General features: G+C 42.2%; 2 protein-coding genes across 3 annotated transcripts in view; one reads left to right on the forward strand and one right to left on the reverse strand.

Annotated features, from left to right (window-relative positions):
• Positions 1–6,746, forward strand: part of LIME1 (Lck interacting transmembrane adaptor 1) — a 57,193-nt gene extending 50,447 nt beyond the window's left edge. For both annotated transcript variants that reach the window (XM_053701998.1, XM_053701921.1), the window contains exons 4-5: positions 873–1,198; positions 6,057–6,746. In XM_053701998.1, coding sequence (XP_053557973.1) covers positions 873–1,198; positions 6,057–6,287 — 557 coding nt within the window. In that variant the 3' untranslated portion in view covers positions 6,288–6,746. The remainder of the gene's footprint in view (positions 1–872; positions 1,199–6,056) is intronic.
• The window catches only part of ARFRP1 (ADP ribosylation factor related protein 1), a 152,263-nt gene that overhangs the window by 115,579 nt on the left and 16,010 nt on the right, over positions 1–20,674 (reverse strand). The gene's annotated exons all lie outside the window — the stretch shown is intronic.

The raw sequence follows: 20,674 nt of genomic DNA on the forward strand, positions 1-20,674 counted from the left end.
TGAGCATGAAATTTTAAGCAACTTTCTAATTTACTCCTATTATCAAATTTTCTTCATTCTCTTGGTATCTTTATTTGAAATGCAAGAATGTAAGTTTAGATGCCGGCCTATTTTTGGTAAACAACCTGGGTTGTCCTTGCTGATTGGTGGATAAATCCATCCACCAATAAAAAAAGTGCTGTCCAGAGTACTGAAACCAAAAAAAAAGCTTAGATACCTTCTTTTTCAAATAATGATAGCAAGAGAACGAAGAAAAATTGATAATAGGAGTAAATTAGAAAGTTGCTTAAAATTGCATGCTCTTTCTGAATTACAAAAGAAAAATGTGGATACAGTGTCCCTTTAAGTAGAGTAGGGGTGTTTGCGGTAGGCTTATGGCTGTGTAGGGGTTTAGAGTTTAATAGGTTAGGGAGTGTTCACAGTGAGCTTTTGTCAGTGTAGGTTTTAAGTAGAGTAGGGGTGTTTGCCGTGGGCTTGTGGCGGTGTAGGGGTTAATAGGTTAGGGGGTGTTTGTGGTGGGGTTAAGTAGAGTAGAGGTGATTGTGGTCGGCTTGCGGCAGTTTTGGGGTAAATAGGTATATTTATTAGGCTTGGTGCTATATTTCAAAGGAATCCTTTACTATACATTGTCAATGTTGGTGGCAATGCTGGTTAGAATATACTTCCAGCATCTCCACCCATTGGGATGTATAGTAAAATGCCTCTCTGTGATGCTGTCTATTAACAATGTTGACGGCAGCTTGGAATATTTTGCCACCTTTCTCGCCATAACGGCGGAACCCTTTGTAATATTTTTCCCGTCTTGCAGTACTTTTTATCATCAGGGCCTAATTGTCATACACTTATCAACTAACTATTCCATTCTCCTTCAGACCTTAGACCGGTCAGCATGGATCCAATGCACATATCCTACAGGTGGCAGATACCTTGTGCCCCCACTACAACAGATGCTACCTATTCCAACATTTCAATTAATGTCAAGTCTCCCCAATGCACCTTGTATGAGAGTGTGGGATCACAAGCAGAAATAGAAGACCTACAGGTTCCCAACCCTGAGAACATAGTAACTGATGAGTATGCCTGTGTAAAAAAAGTGAAAAAACTGGGCCAAAAAGAGGCACAATCAAACAATCAGGTGGGAAATAGCCTGGCACCTCCACCTGAACCCTGTCCTGTGGGGAAACCGGAGGAACTCAGGGTGAGTCTGCATCTTTGGGGTGCTCTGGGTTGTCAGAGACAGATACTAATACTTTCTGCTGTGATTCTTGTATCTGTTTTTTGTGCTAAAGATTCAATAAAACTTTACCACTTTCTGTTTAGGTATCACAAGGCTCTGTTCTTGGTCCCCTTCTCTTCTCAATCTATACATAATAATTAGGTTCCTTATTAAAGTCCCATGGGTTTCAATATAATTTGTATGCTAATGACACCCAAATCTACCTCTCTACACCAGACCTATCCCCTTCCTTGGTAACTCTTGTGACTAACTGTCTTTCTAATATTTCATCTTGGATGTCCTCTTACTACATTAAGCTAAATCTCTCCATAACTGAGCTCCTTATCCCCCCCCCCTTCTTCTAAAATCTCTACCCCCCATCTTTCTACAACTGTTGATTATTATTATCATTATTATCTGAACACTGAATGCCCAATGTCTTGGGGTCACGCTTAACTCAGATCTTTCTTGCACTCCTTGCATCCAGTCTGGCCAATTCCTACTGTTTCCACTTAAAAAAACATCTCCAAAATTTGCCATACAATTAAGATTTTAATCCACTCTCACCTTGACTATTGCAACTCCATCCTCTCTGGTCTCCCTATCTATCATCTATCTCCTTTACCATCCCTAATGAATGCCTTTGCCACCCAGGCTGATCTTCCTTACATGTCACTCTTCATCTTCTGCACCTCTTTGCCAATCCATCCACTGGCTTCCTCTAGCCTAAAAACAAAATCTTGACTCTTCTGTTCAAGGCCCTCAATAACACTGCTCCCCTCTACAGTGTATACCAGACCTTGTCTACAGATACTCTTACTCCCATCTTCTTCATTCTTCTCAAGACCTCCTCTCCTCCTCTCTTGTCACCTCCTAACACTCCTGTCTACAGGACTTCTCCAGAATGACCCCTATTTTGTGGAACTCTCTGCCTCGCTCCTAGTTTTGAAATTTTCAAGTGCTCTTTAAAGACTCTACTGTTTACCTTTTTTTACCTCAGTTCCTCTCCTCCTTTTGTCATCCCCTTGAACCCCCTTAGCATGTAAGCCTACAAGCTGTGCTGTTTTGTAGATCACCTTTATGAGAGCTGATTTAAAACAGTGCAACTCTTTGCAGGGCCCTCTACCCACTTGTTCCCAATATATACTATCATACCTATGTTTATAGCGCTGTTGGCGCTCTACAAATAACTGATAATAATAATAATATAAAAAATAATAACTTGATTTTAAAATTAATATCTCACTGAAAAAAAAATCACCAAAACTTTGCAGTGCAAAAATTGCAGAATTCAAACAGCTTTGTATACGAGCTTGTCAAAGCAGTTGGTGAGATCAGCTTTTACTGAAGTCAATGGAGCCACTTCTATATTTTATTAAATATTAAAGAAGATAAATATCTGTGCATTAATATACAACTTGGGAAAATTAAATTACTACATAGAGGATCTCAAAATATCAGTCAAATAATATATAGATATTGCACATCCAAAAATACGTTCATATACCTTACATAGTCGTATTGTTCCATAGGTTCTAAATGTTAGGGTGGCTAAGGTACGAATCCTTATAAATGCAAACAATATAATCTAAATATATCAGCATGTGGTTATACAAACTTGTGAACTGATTTCTAAAAATATATGTTTTCCCTTTTTTTAACTGAAAAACATCATAGAACATCTCAGCATGTATAAAAAATGGAATTCAGAGATAACTGAAGTGATAGCACACAAAGTTAAGAACAAGAAGGGAGAAGAAGAGAAATTAAAAAAAGGGTTATAAATGTATTTGGGACCTAGTTACCTTGAGGATCTCGCTCATCATTAACACCTGCATGAACCTACCTGTCCCAAATGTGTCAATATCTTTTCATCCTATCTTGTGCGCTATAGATACTTGTTACCATGCTAGCTAAATAATTTAATTATAATTATTACTTTGGTCAAGGTTAGATGGTTATGATTTTTTCCACTCTCTGGCAATTCATATCTTAGGGTCGGCATAAAAAGAAATGGCAAGCATCATCTGTGGTGTAGGCCCTGGTTTCTCAATAGCCGGCCCACGGACAAATACTGGGCCTTGACAGCCCTCTTGGTGGGTCACGACCTGAAATGCCCCAACTGTAGCTGTGACAGGCCTGCTGCTCTACATATAAGAAATACCGGGCAGGCCTGTCAGAGTGCCAGTGCACATGAGCGTGTGCACATATAGCGGCAGTTCAGCGGGAGGACAGGGTGGGACAAGGGACAGATAGGACTGGGCCTGGGCACCGCACTTAAGTGATACCAGCCCACTGACACCAGTGAATTTATATATTTTCTTCCCCCACTTACACCAATGTATTTTATATATATATATATATATATATATATATATATATATATACACACAGACACACATACATAATACACACACACACTACAGGACACATCCAGCAAAAATTTACTGGGCCTTGAGTTAATTTGGGTTGAGAACCACTGGTGTAGGCAATCTATCACCCATGACATGAAGGAGGGCAGTACCCTGTGTTCCAGTATGTGTAATTCCCATAGAATTGCAAAGCAAAATTACTTCTTGCCATAATGGAGACATTTTTGGGCAGGATCACCAGACATGTAGATCAAAGCCTATCTCCTTACACTGCCTCCAATGCTGTGCCGAAAACACGGTGAACATTTTGGATGGCCGAAGTGTAGTAAGATGCCATTTCAAAGAAGTTTCAAATAGGATTCTAACATAGTAGTACAATAAAGTGTAATTGTTGAGAAGGATGAGGATTGCCCTTTCTAAATCTCCATGAGGGATGACCAACTCTAATTCCCTTTCCCATGTTCTTACGTGCCATGGTTTCCCCTCATTATAGTCAGATAATAGGATGTTCTAATGTATAGTTAAAGGTTTTATTTATCTACCACCTGCTTTCCATATTTTCTCCCAGTTGGTACTCATCATATTCTGGGATTGCTGAAAGCCCAAAGAGTTGAAAAAACAGAGTAACCAAATACTCTCAAACCTTAGCCAAGATATATTGGAGGGAACATATTCTGCAATCCACTCTGGAGTTCTTAATGTACCCTGAGTATTACAAATCTTTACTTCTAACCACACACCAATTACTCCATGTGCATGGCAATACTCTTAAGCAGGTTTCTAATATGGTGAACCAGAGATGGGTAATAGGTGACTCCTTTGTGATGTCTAAGTGATTTCTAGGTCAGTGAATTCTTCAACCTTATGTCAATTGAAATTGATCGCTCAGCATATCTATACCCTAGGATCCATTCTATATATTTCAAATGTAATCCCTTCAGAAGGGAAACTTCCTCAACTTTATACCATCCTGGAATCTCCTAATTGTTACCCCAAGCTGCAATATGTGTCAATCTGGGGCATCATGGTATAGATATATTTTGGGGAAAGCAATACCACCTTGAGAATACTCTAAATTTTTAGGGGCGACCCTAGGTTATTTTCTTGCCACATATAATTCAAGAACATCCTATGTAACTGTCTCAGAACCTCCTTTGGGGCAGATAGGGATGCAACAAACTGATATAAAGCCCTAGGAAGTATTGACAGGGCAATACATCCCATCCAGGATATCTCTTTAAAGTCCCATCTTCCAAGCAGGTCTATGATTTCTAACAGCAACACAGGGCTTTGGGACAAGTTCACTTTAGTGATGCACTGAAATGGAAATTCCAGACTGAAACCGAACCCGAAAATCCAGGATGCACTTAGCTAAAAACTAAAATGTATTTTTTTCAAATTATTTTAAAATATTTTTTTTGCCTAATTAATGCAAGTCAATAAAATAAAATAACCACACTTTTATTGAAAGTAAAACACTTAAAATGGACAAAAATATCTTAAAACAATAATATGCTACATAATAATTTTACCAAGAAAAAAACCAGGCAAAAAAAAACCGAAACCGAAAAAAACAAAACTGAAAAAAATAATAATGCCATTTTTGGCCAAAATGTTTCTGCATCCCTACTTAAAACTATCCAAATAAAGTATAGTCCTAGAAAACTATTTTTATATGCAAAACAGTAAGTCAAGTAATGAACTCAAACAGCAGCTCTAGTCTAGCATCAAATTTGAAATATGCTACACAATATTTTATCGAAAATAACAGGCAAAAAAAAACGAAAACTGAAATAACCGAAAATGCCATTTTCGGCCGAAACATTTATGCGGCCGAAATTTCGGTGCATCCTTAGTTCACTTTACAAAAAGTTAGTTCCCCAAATTGTCCAATTAATTGAAACACTTCTCTAATAGTTGTCAGCAAAGAGTGCAATATTTTTCAGTGACCCCCACCTTTAGTGACACACTCCACTAATTTGGAGTTTCTAGTAGCTTGAACAAATGGTTCCATATCCAATGTTAATATAAGTGGCAAGAATTGACAACCTTGTCTTGTACCATTATTGATGGAATCTTCTGGAGAGCTAAACCCCATTCCCTTTATTCTTACGAAAGGTCCTGAATATAACTCTTGAATAGAAAGAATAAAAGGTTCTGGAAATTCACGCTGTCTTACCTTACCACACCGTTGGCAAAACTATACCATTGGGGTGCCCTCTTTTTTTTAGTTATTAGCTTCAGTAGCTTCACCTCACCAGGTCAAACTAGGTATTTACCGGATATCTTTAGAGGTGTTTAAAATTTTCATTCTGGAAGATAATTCTTAGTTTTAATCTAGCGATTATATTTTTATTTTATTTTATATGGAGGTTTTGCTTTCAAATACAGATCCTGTATCCCTTGTCACTAGTGTTATATGTCTTGTATCAATAATTTGTTTGTTGTTTTTATTTCTTATCTCATAGATTGAGGACATGTACTCTAAAGTAAAGAAGAAAAAAAGACTGGTAGAAAGTGTGGAAAACACCACAGAAAGTTCTCAGGTTCCTCACTTGAAGCGTATAGAGCAAAGCTCGCATTGGTTAGAATCTGCTCCACAATTGGAAGAAAACGTGTATGAGAGTATATGTGAGATGACAAGTGGTGTTCACAAAACTCATGGGAATGAAGATGGGACAATAATTACAGATTTATAACCCCCATTTGCTTGACACTAATACAGACATACGCACTTCTAAGAGCTTTTAACTTCTTATGAAGTCCAAATAACAATATATATTTTCAATTGCTGAAGATCTGATATGGGGGTTCTCCATTCTGGATAAAAGGCTTATGTACAGGCTTTGCTTCCAGAGGGTGGGTCTAATTTCAAGGTTCTGTTCACATGATGAGATGGACTTGCAGTGAGGTGTTCTGATATGAATGCTCTGTTGTCACATGATCACTATTTGATGTATATGATCTAATCTCAAATGTTAACATTTAAATATAAACGCTGTACTCTCTGACTGATTTTAATATGAAGACAGAATATATTGTTTAATAACTAAGCTTTGACTACATGGGGTGGTGAAGTAATAGGGGTGTACATTTGCTTGATGGTAGCAATGTACTTTATCTGAGATATTAAATCAATAAACAATGTATTAATATTATCTGCTTTGTAATGATTACTTTTTGCAGGGTAGGAGGCCAAGGAGTTTGTTGGAAGACATAGTGGGTAGTAGTATAGTTGAAGTTATAATAGGTATTGTGAATAGATAAATGTGGGTCTGAAAGACATGTAAAATAATTAAATGGGCAGGATGGCTTTTTGTGTTGTGACTCAATTTTAGCAAGCTCCAAGGATTGTCTTGACACTCATGAAGCTCAGGATAGAAGGACATATAAATAAAAGAGAAAAATAGTGGTATCATAACAATGATTATGATATGTCAAAATATCTTTTTTAACAGCAAATATATTGCTCTGAAATCTTGTTTGTCACTTCAATATGATGATTAAGCTGGGGGTAGAAGCAGTAGTGGTTCCAGAAACCTTATCATGGGGGGTGGGCAAACACTCCTGTGTTTAGTAGTGTGTATTCCATATGTGTGGAAAGGGTGGGTGGAAGCACAATTACAAGTGTTAGATGGGCAGAGTCAGGGCAGGGGGAGGTGGAGTCACAGGTGTTTTGAGGTGGTCAGGGGTTGCAGTTAGGCAGTTGTGGGACATGGTCGATCTAAAAGGACAGGGGCAGGGAGTAGTGGATTTTGCCCTCCTCCTCAACTCAATGGGGGTGAACTGCAAAATAGAAGATTTAGGGGTGCTTTGTACCCATTGCTCCATACATAGTACCGCAACTGCGTAGAAGAATGGAGTAAAATAATTCAATTAAGTTTAAAAATAGGACTTTTTTCCAACATTATTAGGACATTTTTCTCAAAATTTATAAGGAGGAAAATTGAAAACCTCTTTCACTTGCTTAAGGAACAACTTTCCTTTTAAAAAGGAGGTGGTCTGTTGGTTTAGAGAACTAAATGTTGGGGGGCTGTAAAAATGTGCCTCTATTTCAGACAAAAATAATTATATGTGAATATATGTCTGTAAGTACATATATACACATATAAATACATAAATACATATGTACACACAAACATAAATATATCACTTTCACTCCACATACAGACTGATCATTTCTTTGTCAGTAGGCAAACGTACAAAATCAGCAGGGGATCAAATATTTTTTTTCCCTCACTGTACATATGTATTTATATGTGAATATATGTCTGTAAATATATATATATATATATATATATATATATATACATAAATACATATGTACACACACAAACATATATATATATATATATATATATATATATATATATATAAAAACATCACTTTCACTCTACATACAGCATGCATAAGGCTAATTTTTGAGCCGTGGCTCTCTGATTCTAAGTAGCTCTCTGTTACAAGTAGCAGAGTTACTCACTGGACCAATATCCACAATTCTTCTAATCCTATTTCCTCTAATCTCTCTACAGGTATGTCTTCCTGCTTCTGCCTCCCTGACTGCTTTTAAACGCCCCGTTAATTTGTTTGTGTAATTTGTGCTAGATTCCCTGGTAGCTATTTCCTCCGTCTCCATTTTGTCTACATGTAATCATTTTATCAGATACTGCCCTCCTCTAATTTATAATTCTAACTACTAAGTGTGTAACTCCTGGCTAGCCAGGCCGCCTGTAACAGCTGCTCAGAATCAGTCCATCACTTTCACTCTACATACAGCATGCATAAGGTTCATTTTTTAGCGATGGCTCTCTGATTCTAAGTAGCTCTCTGTTACAAGTAGCGGAGTTACTCACTGGAGTTAGAAACTGGAGGTGGAAACTGCAGTCCCACTAACAGGTAAACTTATTAACTATGCACCTACACAATGCTCTCTATGGCCTCTAGTTATCATGGTCTGGCGGACCTGATCCGACACTGCGGATCAGGTCCGCCAGACCTCGCTGAATACGGCGAGCAATACGCTCGCAGTATTCAGCATTGCACCAGCAGCTCACAAGAGCTGCTGGTGCAACACCGCCCCCTGCAGACTCGCGGCCAATGGGCCGCCAGCAGGGGGTGTCAATCAACCCGATCGTACTCGATCGAGTTTATTTGCTGCGATGTGTGTCTGCCTGCTCAGAGCAGGCGGACAGGTTATGGAGCAGCGGTCTTTGTGACCGCTGCTTCATAACTGCTCCATACGGAGCTTGATACATATGCCCCTATGTTTTTACTGCTCTCTCTGTCTGCCCTCCTACTGAAACTCACTGCATGTCCCTATAACAACAATCACCACACTATCCATATTTCACCCTCCCTTCTCTCATACCCTATGCTGTCCTCTCATGAACTACTCTGTTTCCTTAAAAATACTTCCCCATCTAACTCTGTGTCTAGTCATACGCACTCCTACAAGTCTCACTCTCACCTTCTGTCACTCTCACTCCTACTACTGCTTGCTGCTGGTGATGTCTCTCCTAACCCTGGCCCTGCAGCAATCACCACACTTTTACACTCTCGCTCTCTCTCCCATTGCAAAAACTTTAGGTCACGCAATACCAACAATCTCATCTCCATTAACCCACAGCGCCTATCCCCTCCCTTTTCTTGTGCCCTCTGGAATGCTCGCTCCACCTCTAACAAACTTACAACTGTTCATGACCTGTTTGTTTCCAATGCTTTCAACTGGCTATCTTCTTCTGACACTGCTTCCATTGCTGCTCTCACACATGGTGGTTTCCACATTAGCCACACACCTAGGCCAGGTGAGAGACACGGTGGCAGCGTTGGCATCTTACTCTCCCCCTCCTGCTCCTATCAGTACCTATCCCCATTTTCATCTCTCTCCTTTTCTTCCTTTGAAGTCCACTGCATTCGTCTGTTCTCCCCCCTCTCTCTCAGAGTGACAGTTATCTATCGCCCCCCTGGACCAACCTCCCAATTCCTTGACAACTTTGCTGCCTGGCTTCCTTACTTTCTCTCTACAAATACACCTGCTCTAATCCTAGGGGACATCAACATCCCCATTGACAACCCATCTGCCCCTGCTGCCTCTAAACTTCTCTCACTCACTAAGTCCCTCGACCTCTCACAATCCACCCTATTCCCTACCCACCGTGATGGACACTCTATTGATCTGGTATTTTCCTATCTCTGCTCTCTCTCTGATGTTGCCTGTCACCCATTTCCCATCTCAGACCACCATCTGCTCACCTTTGATCTTAATATACAGGCTAAACCTAACTCCCCCTCGCCCCCGCACCTGTAGAAATCTGCACACTGTGGACCCTCGCCAACTCTCCAACCTTATTCAAATATGCCTCCCCCACACTTCCACAATATCATGCCCTGACCTTGCTATAACCCACTATAACAATACCCTCTCATCTGCACTTGACACTCTTGCTCTCCCCCAACTTTGCAAAGCCCCCCGTTGCCAAGCCCAAGCCCTGGCACTCCCAGCAAACACTACAAAACTGCTCCCACACTGCTGAACATGCCTGGAGGAAATCCCGCTCTGAACCTGATTTCATGCACTATAAGTTGATTCTTCACTCTTACCCCTCTGCCCTTCACCTAGCTAAGCAAACCTACTGATCTTCTCTTATATCCACTCACTCCTCAAACCCTAAAAGACTCTTCTCCATTTTCAAATCTCTCCTCTACCCGCCTGCACCTCCCCCATCATCTGCATTCAGCTCTCAAGACCTGGCTGACTACTTTTTCAATAAAACTCTTACTATCCGAAGAAACATCCCAACACAAGCCTGCAATCTCCCAACTTCGTTCCCAGTCACCGTCTCTGCCTCTCTCTGCACCCTCCTCTCAACCACTGAGTGAAGTGCCTTCCTTATTGTCTTCCTCACACCTCACTACCTGCCCACTTGACCCTATTCCTTCACATCTAATACCTTCTCTGTCTCCCACTCTCACTCCGGCTCTTACTCATATATTCAACCTATCCCTTTCTACCGGCTCATTCCTTGCCTCCTTCAAACATGCAAAGGTCACCCCCATCCTCAAAAAAACATAATTTATGCTTACCTGATAAATTCCTTTCTTCTGTTGTGTGATCAGTCCACGGGTCATCATTACTTCTGGGATATAACTCCTCCCCAACAGGAAATGCAAGAGGATTCACCCAGCAGAGCTGCATATAGCTCCTCCCCTCTACGTCACTCCCAGTCATTCGACCAAGAATCAACGAGAAAGGAGAAACCAAGGGTGAAGTGGTGACTGGAGTATAATTTAAAAAATATTTACCTGCCTTAAAAAACAGGGCGGGCCGTGGACTGATCACACAACAGAAGAAAGGAATTTATCAGGTAAGCATAAATTATGTTTTCTTCTGTTATGTGTGATCAGTCCACGGGTCATCATTACTTCTGGGATACCAATACCAAAGCAAAAGTACACGGATGACGGGAGGGATAGGCAGGCTCATTATACAGAAGGAACCACTGCCTGAAGAACCTTTCTCCCAAAAATAGCCTCCGAAGAAGCAAAAGTGTCAAATTTGTAAAATTTGGAAAAAGTATGAAGCGAAGACCAAGTTGCAGCCTTGCAAATCTGTTCAACAGAGGCCTCATTCTTAAAGGCCCAAGTGGAAGCCACAGCTCTAGTAGAATGAGCTGTAATTCTTCCAGGAGGCTGCTGTCCAGCAGTCTCATAGGCTAAACGAATTATGCTACGAAGCCAGAAGGAGAGAGAGGTAGCCGAAGCCTTATGACCTCTCCTCTGACCAGAGTACACGACAAACAGGGAAGACGTTTGTCGAAAATCCTTAGTTGCCTGCAAGTAGAACTTGAGGGCACGAACTACATCCAGATTGTGTAGAAGACGTTCCTTCTTTGAAGAAGGATTCGGGCACAGGGAAGGAACCACGATCTCTTGATTGATGTTCCTGTTAGTGACTACCTTAGGTAAGAACCCAGGTTTAGTGCGCAGAACTACCTTATCTGAATGAAAAATCAAATAAGGAGAATCACAATGTAAAGCTGATAACTCAGAGACTCTCCGAGCCGAAGAAATAGCCATTAAAAATAACACTTTCCAAGATAACAACTTTATATCAACGGAATGAAGGGGTTCAAACGGAACTCCTTGTAGAACGTTAAGAACAAGGTTTAAGCTCCATGGCGGAGCAACAGTTTTAAACACAGGCTTGATTCTAGCTAAAGCCTGACAAAAGGCCTGGACGTCTGGATTTTCTGACAGACGCCTGTGCAACAAGATGGACAGAGCTGAAATCTGTCCCTTTAATGAACTAGCCGATAAACCCTTTTCTAAACCTTCTTGTAGAAAGGACAATATCCTAGGAATCCTAACCTTACTCCAGGAGTAACCTTTGGATTCGCACCAGTATAGGTATTTACGCCATATCTTATGGTAAATCCTTCTGGTAACAGGCTTCCTAGCCTGTATCAGGGTATCAATAACCGACTCAGAAAAACCACGTTTTGATAAAATCAAGCGTTCAATTTCCAAGCAGTCAGCTTCAGAGAAGTTAGATTTTGATGTTTGAATGGACCCTGTATCAGAAGGTCCTGTCTTAGAGGTAGAGACCAAGGCGGACAGGATGACATGTCCACTAGATCTGCATACCAAGTCCTGCGTGGCCATGCAGGCGCTATTAGAATCACTGATGCTCTCTCCTGTTTGATTTTGGCAATCAATCGAGGAAGCAGCGGGAAGGGTGGAAACACATAAGCCATCCCGAAGTTCCAAGGTGCTGTCAAAGCATCTATCAGAACCGCTCCCGGATCCCTGGATCTGGACCCGTAGCGAGGAAGTTTGGCGTTCTGGCGAGACGCCATGAGATCTATCTCTGGTTCGCCCCAACGTCGAAGTATTTGGGCAAAGACCTCCGGATGGAGTTCCCACTCCCCCGGATGAAAAGTCTGGCGACTCAAGAAATCCGCCTCCCAGTTCTCCACTCCCGGGATGTGGATTGCTGACAGGTGGCAAGAGTGAGACTCTGCCCAGCGAATTATCTTTGATACTTCCATCATTGCTAGGGAGCTTCTTGTCCCTCCTTGATGGTTGATGTAAGCTACAGTCGTGATGTTGTCCGACTGAAACCTGATGAACCCCCGAGTTTTTAACTGGGGCCAAGCCAGAAGGGCATTGAGAACTGCTCTCAATTCCAGAATGTTTATTGGTAGGAGACTTTCCTCCTGATTCCATTGTCCCTGAGCCTTCAGAGAATTCCAGACAGCGCCCCAACCTAGTAGGCTGGCGTCTGTTGTTACAATTGTCCAGTCCGGCCTGCTGAATGGCATCCCCCTGGACAGATGTGGCCGAGAAAGCCACCATAGAAGAGAGTTTCTGGTCTCTTGATCCAGATTCAGAGTAGGGGACAAGTCTGAGTAATCCCCATTCCACTGACTCAGCATGCACAATTGCAGCGGTCTGAGATGTAGACGTGCAAAGGGTACTATGTCCATTGCTGCTACCATTAAGCCGATCACCTCCATGCATTGAGCTACTGACGGGAGTTGAATGGAATGAAGGACACGGCATGCATTTAGAAGCTTTGTTAATCTGTCTTCTGTCAGATAAATCTTCATTTCTACAGAATCTATAAGAGTTCCCAAGAATGGAACTCTTGTGAGAGGAAAGAGAGAACTCTTCTTTTCGTTCACTTTCCATCCATGCGACCTTAGAAATGCCAGAACTAACTCTGTATGAGACTTGGCAGTTTGAAAGCTTGAAGCTTGTATCAGAATGTCGTCTAGGTACGGAGCTACCGAAATTCCTCGCGGTCTTAGTACCGCCAGAAGGGCACCCAGAACCTTTGTGAAGATTCTTGGAGCCGTAGCCAATCCGAATGGAAGAGCTACAAACTGGTAATGCCTGTCTAAGAAGGCAAACCTTAGATACCGGTAATGATCTTTGTGAATCGGTATGTGAAGGTAAGCATCCTTTAAATCCACTGTGGTCATGTACTGACCCTTTTGGATCATGGGTAAGATTGTCCGAATAGTTTCCATTTTGAACGATGGAACTCTTAGGAATTTGTTTAGGATCTTTAAATCCAAGATTGGCCTGAAAGTTCCCTCTTTTTTGGGAACCACAAACAGGTTTGAGTAAAACCCTTGTCCTTGTTCCGACCGCGGAACCGGATGGATCACTCCCATTAATAACAGATCTTGTACACAGCGTAGAAACGCTTCTTTCTTTATCTGGTTTGTTGACAACCTTGACAGATGAAATCTCCCTCTTGGGGGAGAGAATTTGAAGTCTAGAAGGTATCCCTGAGATATGATCTCTAGCGCCCAGGGATCCTGAACATCTCTTGCCCAAGCCTGGGCGAAGAGAGAGAGTCTGCCCCCCACTAGATCCGGTCCCGGATCGGGGGCCCTCGATTCATGCTGTCTTAGGGGCAGCAGCAGGTTTCCTGGCCTGCTTGCCCTTGTTCCAGGACTGGTTAGGTTTCCAGCCTTGTCTGTAACGAGCAACGGCTCCTTCCTGTTTTGGTGCAGTGGAAGTTGGTGCTGCTCCTGCTTTGAAATTCCGAAAGGGACGAAAATTAGACTGTCTAGCCTTAGCTTTGGCTTTGTCTTGAGGCAGGGCGTGGCCCTTACCTCCTGTAATGTCAGCGATAATTTCTTTCAAACCGGGCCCAAATAAAGTTTGCCCTTTGAAAGGTATATTAAGTAATTTGGACTTAGAAGTTACATCAGCTGACCAGGATTTTAGCCACAGCGCCCTACGTGCCTGAATGGCGAATCCTGAGTTCTTAGCCGTAAGTTTGGTTAAATGTACTACGGCCTCCGAAATGAATGAATTAGCTAGTTTAAGGACTCTAAGCCTGTCCGTAATGTCGTCCAGCGTAGCTGAACTAAGGTTCTCTTCCAGAGACTCCATCCAAAATGCTGCCGCAGCCGTAATCGGCGCGATGCATGCAAGGGGTTGCAATATAAAACCTTGTTGAACAAACATTTTCTTAAGGTAACCCTCTAATTTTTTATCCATTGGATCTGAAAAAGCACAGCTATCCTCCACCGGGATAGTGGTACGCTTAGCTAAAGTAGAAACTGCTCCCTCCACCTTAGGGACCGTTTGCCATAAGTCCCGTGTGGTGGCGTCTATTGGAAACATCTTTCTAAATATTGGAGGGGGTGAGAACGGCACACCGGGTCTATCCCACTCCTTAGTAACAATTTCAGTTAGTCTCTTAGGTATAGGAAAAACGTCAGTACTCGCCGGTACCGCAAAGTATTTATCCAACCTACACAATTTCTCTGGTATTGCAACAGTGTTACAATCATTAAGAGCCGCTAAAACCTCCCCTAGTAATACACGGAGGTTCTCCAATTTAAATTTAAAATTTGAAATATCTGAATCCAATCTGTTTGGATCAGAACCGTCACCCACAGAATGAAGCTCTCCGTCCTCATGCTCTGCAAGCTGTGACGCAGTATCAGACATGGCTCTAGTATTATCAGCGCACTCTGTTCTCACCCCAGAGTGATCACGCTTGCCCCTTAGTTCTGGTAATTTAGCCAAAACTTCAGTCATAACAGTAGCCATATCTTGTAATGTTATCTGTAATGGCCGCCCAGATGTACTAGGCGCCACAATATCACGCACCTCCCGGGCGGGAGATGCAGGTACTGACACGTGAGGCGAGTTAGTCGGCATAACTCTCCCCTCGCTGTTTGGTGAAATTTGTTCAATTTGTACAGATTGGCTTTTATTTAAAGTAGCATCAATACAGTTAGTACATAAATTTCTATTGGGCTCCACCTTGGCATTGGAACAAATGACACAGGTATCTTCCTCTGAATCAGACATGTTTAACACACTAGCAAATAAACTTGCAACTTGGTTACAATCTTATTTAACAAAAACGTACTGTGCCTCAAAGAAGCACTAAACGATTAAATGACAGTTGAAATAATGAACTGAAAAACTGTTATAGCATCAATCCTTGAAAACAACTTTTAGCAAAGGTTTGTTCCCATTAGTAAAGTAACAATAATTAAATTTGAAAAGTAAAAATAACAGAGCAACGTTTTTAATCACAGTCAATATATAAGTCTCACAGCTCTGCTGAGAGAATCTACCTCCCTTCAAAGAAGTTTGAAGACCCCTGAGTTCTGTTAGAGATGAACCGGATCATGCAGGAAATACAAGAGTAGCTGACTGGAAATTTTTGATGCGTAGCAAAGAGCGCCAAAAAAACGGCCCCTCCCCCTCACACACAGCAGTGAGAGAGAAACGAAACTGTCACAATTAAAACAAGCAACTGCCAAGTGGAAAAATAATGCCCAAACATTTATTCACTCAGTACCTCAGAAAATGCAAACGATTCTACATTCCAGCAAAAACGTTTAACATAATAAATACCTATTAAAAGGTTTAATGTACTTTTTACAGAGTAATTCCAGTGAAGTACCATCCCCAGAATACTGAAGTGTAGAGTATACATACATGTCATTATAACGGTATGGCAGGATTTTCTCATCAATTCCATTCAGAAAATAAAAACTGCTACATACCTCAATGCAGATTCATCTGCCCGCTGTCCCCTGATCTGAAGCTTTTACCTCCCTCAGATGGCCGAGAAACAGCAATATGATCTTAACTACTCCGGCTAAAATCATAGTAAAAACTCTGGTAGATTCTTCTTCCAACTCTGCCAGAGAGGCAATAACACGCTCCGGTGCTATTGTAAAATAACAAACTTTTGATTGAAGTTATAAAAACTAAGTATAATCACCATAGTCCTCTCACACATCCTATCTAGTCGTTGGGTGCAAGAGAATGACTGGGAGTGACGTAGAGGGGAGGAGCTATATGCAGCTCTGCTGGGTGAATCCTCTTGCATTTCCTGTTGGGGAGGAGTTATATCCCAGAAGTAATGATGACCCGTGGACTGATCACACATAACAGAAGAAACCCTCCCTTGACCCTAACTCTCCTGCAAACTACCGCCCCATATCATTGCTCCAACTAGCTTCAAAAATCCTTGAAAAACTAGCTTTTGATCGCCTAACCCACTTCCTGTCCTCCAACTCATTGCTCGACCCCCTGCAATCTGGCTTCCATCCCCAACACTCAACTGAGACTGCCCTCACCATGGTTACCACGGATCTCCTTTCTGCTAAAAACAAAAGCTACTATTCTATACTCATCTTACTTGACCTCTCTGCTGCCTTTGACACTGTTGACCATTCCCTTCTCCTATGGACCCACGGCTCTCTTGGGCTCTGTGACACTGCCCTCTCCTGGATTCACTCTTATCTCTCTAACAGATCCTTCTCTGTCTCTTTTGCTGGTGACTCTTCCTCTCCATTGCCTTTGTCTGTTGGAGTACCTCAAGGCTCTGTCCTGGGTCCTCTACTCTTCTCTGTTTACACTTCTTCACTGGGTAAACTCATCAACAGCTATGGCCTCAACTATCACCTCTATGCTGATGATACCCAGATCTACCTTTCCACCCCCGCACTCTCTCCTTCTGTCAATTCTCACATCAGCGACTGCTTATCTGGCATTTCCTCCTGGATGGCCTCTCACCACCTAAAAATAAACATTTCCAAGACAGAACTACTTCTTATCCCCCCTCTAACTCGACTCCAGTTTCTAATTTTTCCATAACTGTTGGCGGCACCACTATCTCCCCAAGTCCGCTGCCTCTGAGTCACACTTGACTCAAATCTGTCCTTCATTCACCACATCCAATTGCTCTCTTCATCCTGCCGCAACCACCTACGCAATATCTCCAAAATGTGTCCGTTTATGAGTGCTGAAGCTACTAAACAGCTAATCCGCTTGCTGGTAATTTCCTGACTTGACTACTATCTGGCATCCCTCTCTCCCGCCTCTCTCCCCTTCAATCCATCCTAAATGCATCTGCAAGGCTAATCCACCTCTCTTGACGCTCTGTTTCTGCTGCACCTCTCTGTGAGTCCCTTCACTGGCTCCCCATTCACAGCAGAATTAAATTCAAAATTCTCACCCTGACCTACAAAGCCCTCACCAATGCTGCTCCACCCTACCTGTCCTCACTCATCAACAAATATACCCCAGCCCGCCCCCTAAGATCCAACAATGACCTGCTTCTTGCGTCCTCTACCATCACCTCCTCTCATGCTAGACTACAGGACTTCTCTCGTGCGGCACCAACCCTCTGGAACGCACTTCCTTGAGCTGTCAGACTTTCCCCTAACCTCTCCTCCTTTAAACGTTCCCTAAAGACCTTTTTGTTCTGGTAAGCTTCTCAGCCGACTCAATAACAAATGAACTTCCCTTACCCACCAGTTGCCCTCATCTATCTCATAACTAATATCATTCTCACCTTTGCAGTCCCCACCTCCTGTTTCCCATCCTTCCACCCATCTAGATTGTAAGTTCCCACAGGAATAGGGCCCTCAACTCCCCCTGTATTTGTCTTTAACATTTTGCCTCTTATTGTATTGTTTCTCCGTTGTACTTTTATCCTTGTACCCATGGGCAGCGCTGCGGAATATGTTGGCGCTTTATATATAAAGAATAATAATATATACATACATATACATCTTTAGACATGTGTGTATATATATATATATATATATAGATTTTAAAGCCATTTGCCTGCCTCTTTTTCTAACATCTGACTACTATCTGGCATCCCTCTCTCCCGCCATCTGAAAAGATTTGAATAGAATCCTAGACCCTGTTCCCTTACTGGAACTGGAACAATCACTCCCAGGGAGGAAAGGTCCTTAACACAGTTCAAGAATGCCTCTCTTTTTACCTGGACTTCAGATAATCTTGAGAGGTAGAATCTGCCCCTGGGAGGGAAAGTTTTTAATTCTATTTTGTAACCCTGAGATACTATGTCCACAGCCCAAGGATCTGGGACATCTCGTCTCCACACTTGACAAAACAGGAAAAGTCTTCCCTACACTTGATACGAACCCAGACCGGGGGCCGACCCTTCATGCTGACTTTGACTCAGCTGAGGGTTTCTTTGATTGCTTCCCCTTATTACAAGACTGATTGGTCTTTCAAGAAGACTTGGACTGCTCCTGCTTGGAAGAAGGAGAGGAAGACTTTTTACCTTTGAAGTTACGAAAGGAACGAAAATTACTTTGTTGTCCTATGAGTCTGTTCTTCTTGTCTTGCGGTAGAAAAGACCCTTTTCCACCCGTAATATCAGAAATTATTTCTGCCTGACCAGGTCCGAACAAGGCCTTCCCCTTGTAAGGAAGGGGAAGCACCAGAAGCTTGGACTTAGAGGTAACATCAGCTGACCAAGATTTTAGCCACAATGTCCTGCGGGCTAGGACAGTGAAGCCAGAAATCTTGGCTCCCAGTCTAATAACTTGCATGTTAGCATAAGAAATAAAGGAATTGGCTAGATTGAGAGCCTTAATCCTATCTTGTATCTCCTCCAACAAAGTCTCTACTAAAATTGATTCAGACAAGGCGTTGCACCAATAAGATGCTGCACTTGCTACTGTGGTAATACAAACTGCAGGTTCCCATTGAAGACTTTGATGAACATACATCTTCTTTAAATAAGCTTCCAGCTTTTTGTCCATGGGATCCTTAAAGGAGCAGCTATCATCTATAGGGATCATAGTTCTCTTAGCCAGAGTAGAAATAGCCCCTTCTACTTTAGGCACCATGCGCCAAGAATCTTTAATGGAGTCAGCAACAGGAAACATCTTTTTAAATACGGGAGACGGGGAGAAAGGAATCCCTGGCTTCTCCCGTTCCTGTGAAATAATCTCCATCACACGGTCTGGGACAGGAAAAACTTCCATAGAGGAAGGAACATCATAGTATTTATTAACTTTACTAGACTTCTTAAGGTTGACAATGACCAAAGTATCGGAGTCAACCAAAGTAGCCGATACCTCCTTTAACAGTACACAAAGGTGTTCAAGCTTAAATCTGAAGTTTACTTCTTCAGTATCAGATGAAAGAATAATACTGTCCGAATCTTAGATTCCACCCTCAGAGGCTACCGGCGTATCCTCCTCATCAGACTTATGAAGGAGGGCAACCTGCATAGCAGTAGGTGGAACAGAAACCTTACTATCTGAATGTCTAATTTTTCTCTTTCGTTTTCCCAGCACAGGAAAAACAGATAATGCCACAGATACCACAGAAGATACCTGTGCAGCAAAATCTGCAGGCAAATAAACTCCTCTAGGAGGCCGAGAGGAACTGCAGGGCACTGTATGTGACACCATAGAGGCTTGGGAGGTATGAGGAGAAAGCTGTGGCATTGCCTGAACAGGATCATCCTGAGAGACATTGGGCTCGGAGTGTTCTAGCTCAGCATGCAGCACAGAATTGCATAGGCAAAACAATTTGTGCCTCTAGACCTAACAAGCATTTGTCAAAAAACACAGAGTCTTGGTCCATGTCCATAATACTAAATAAAAAAATCCTCAAATTGTAGAATTTTTTTTAAATACACTGTCACTTTAAGAATTTTTAATACCACAATTTGGCTGCCAGAAGTCTCTAAAATGATCATATAGTAGATCGACACTGAAGAGACTGAAATTCAATTAAGTTGCTCCGCTCCGTGAATATCCGACAGCAGAGAGAAGTCACATGACCGGCAGAGAGCGGAAACTACGCAGCAAGTAAAAGGCGCGCGTTTCCCTTTGCCTACAACATAAGATGCAAGTAGCTGCCGCTGGTTTCAAACTCAAGCAGTTTGTCAGCCTGTTCTAGCTAAGCAAGCAAAGAAAATCAACTGCCAAATTTTAAGTTTATACAAAAATCCCTGTATAAAACATAAGCCACACACATACTAATAAAGTATTTCAACAAAATTAGCCCAAAGAGGAAAAAACGTCCCAATAAAGAGAAGATTAACCCCTAGGGGCCTATCTATCAAGCTCCGAACGGAGCTTGATAGTCCGTGTTTCTGGCGAGTCTTCAGACTCGCCAGAAACACAAGTTATGGAGCAGCGACCACAAAGACCGCTGCTCCATAACCCTGTCCGTCTGCTCTGAGCAGACGGACAGGAATCGCCGGAATTCAACCCGATCGAGTACGATCGGGTTGATTGACACCCCCTGCTGGTGGCCCATT

The sequence above is a fragment of the Bombina bombina genome, chromosome 1 (assembly GCF_027579735.1).
Source record: "Bombina bombina isolate aBomBom1 chromosome 1, aBomBom1.pri, whole genome shotgun sequence".
Lineage (NCBI taxonomy): Eukaryota > Metazoa > Chordata > Amphibia > Anura > Bombinatoridae > Bombina > Bombina bombina.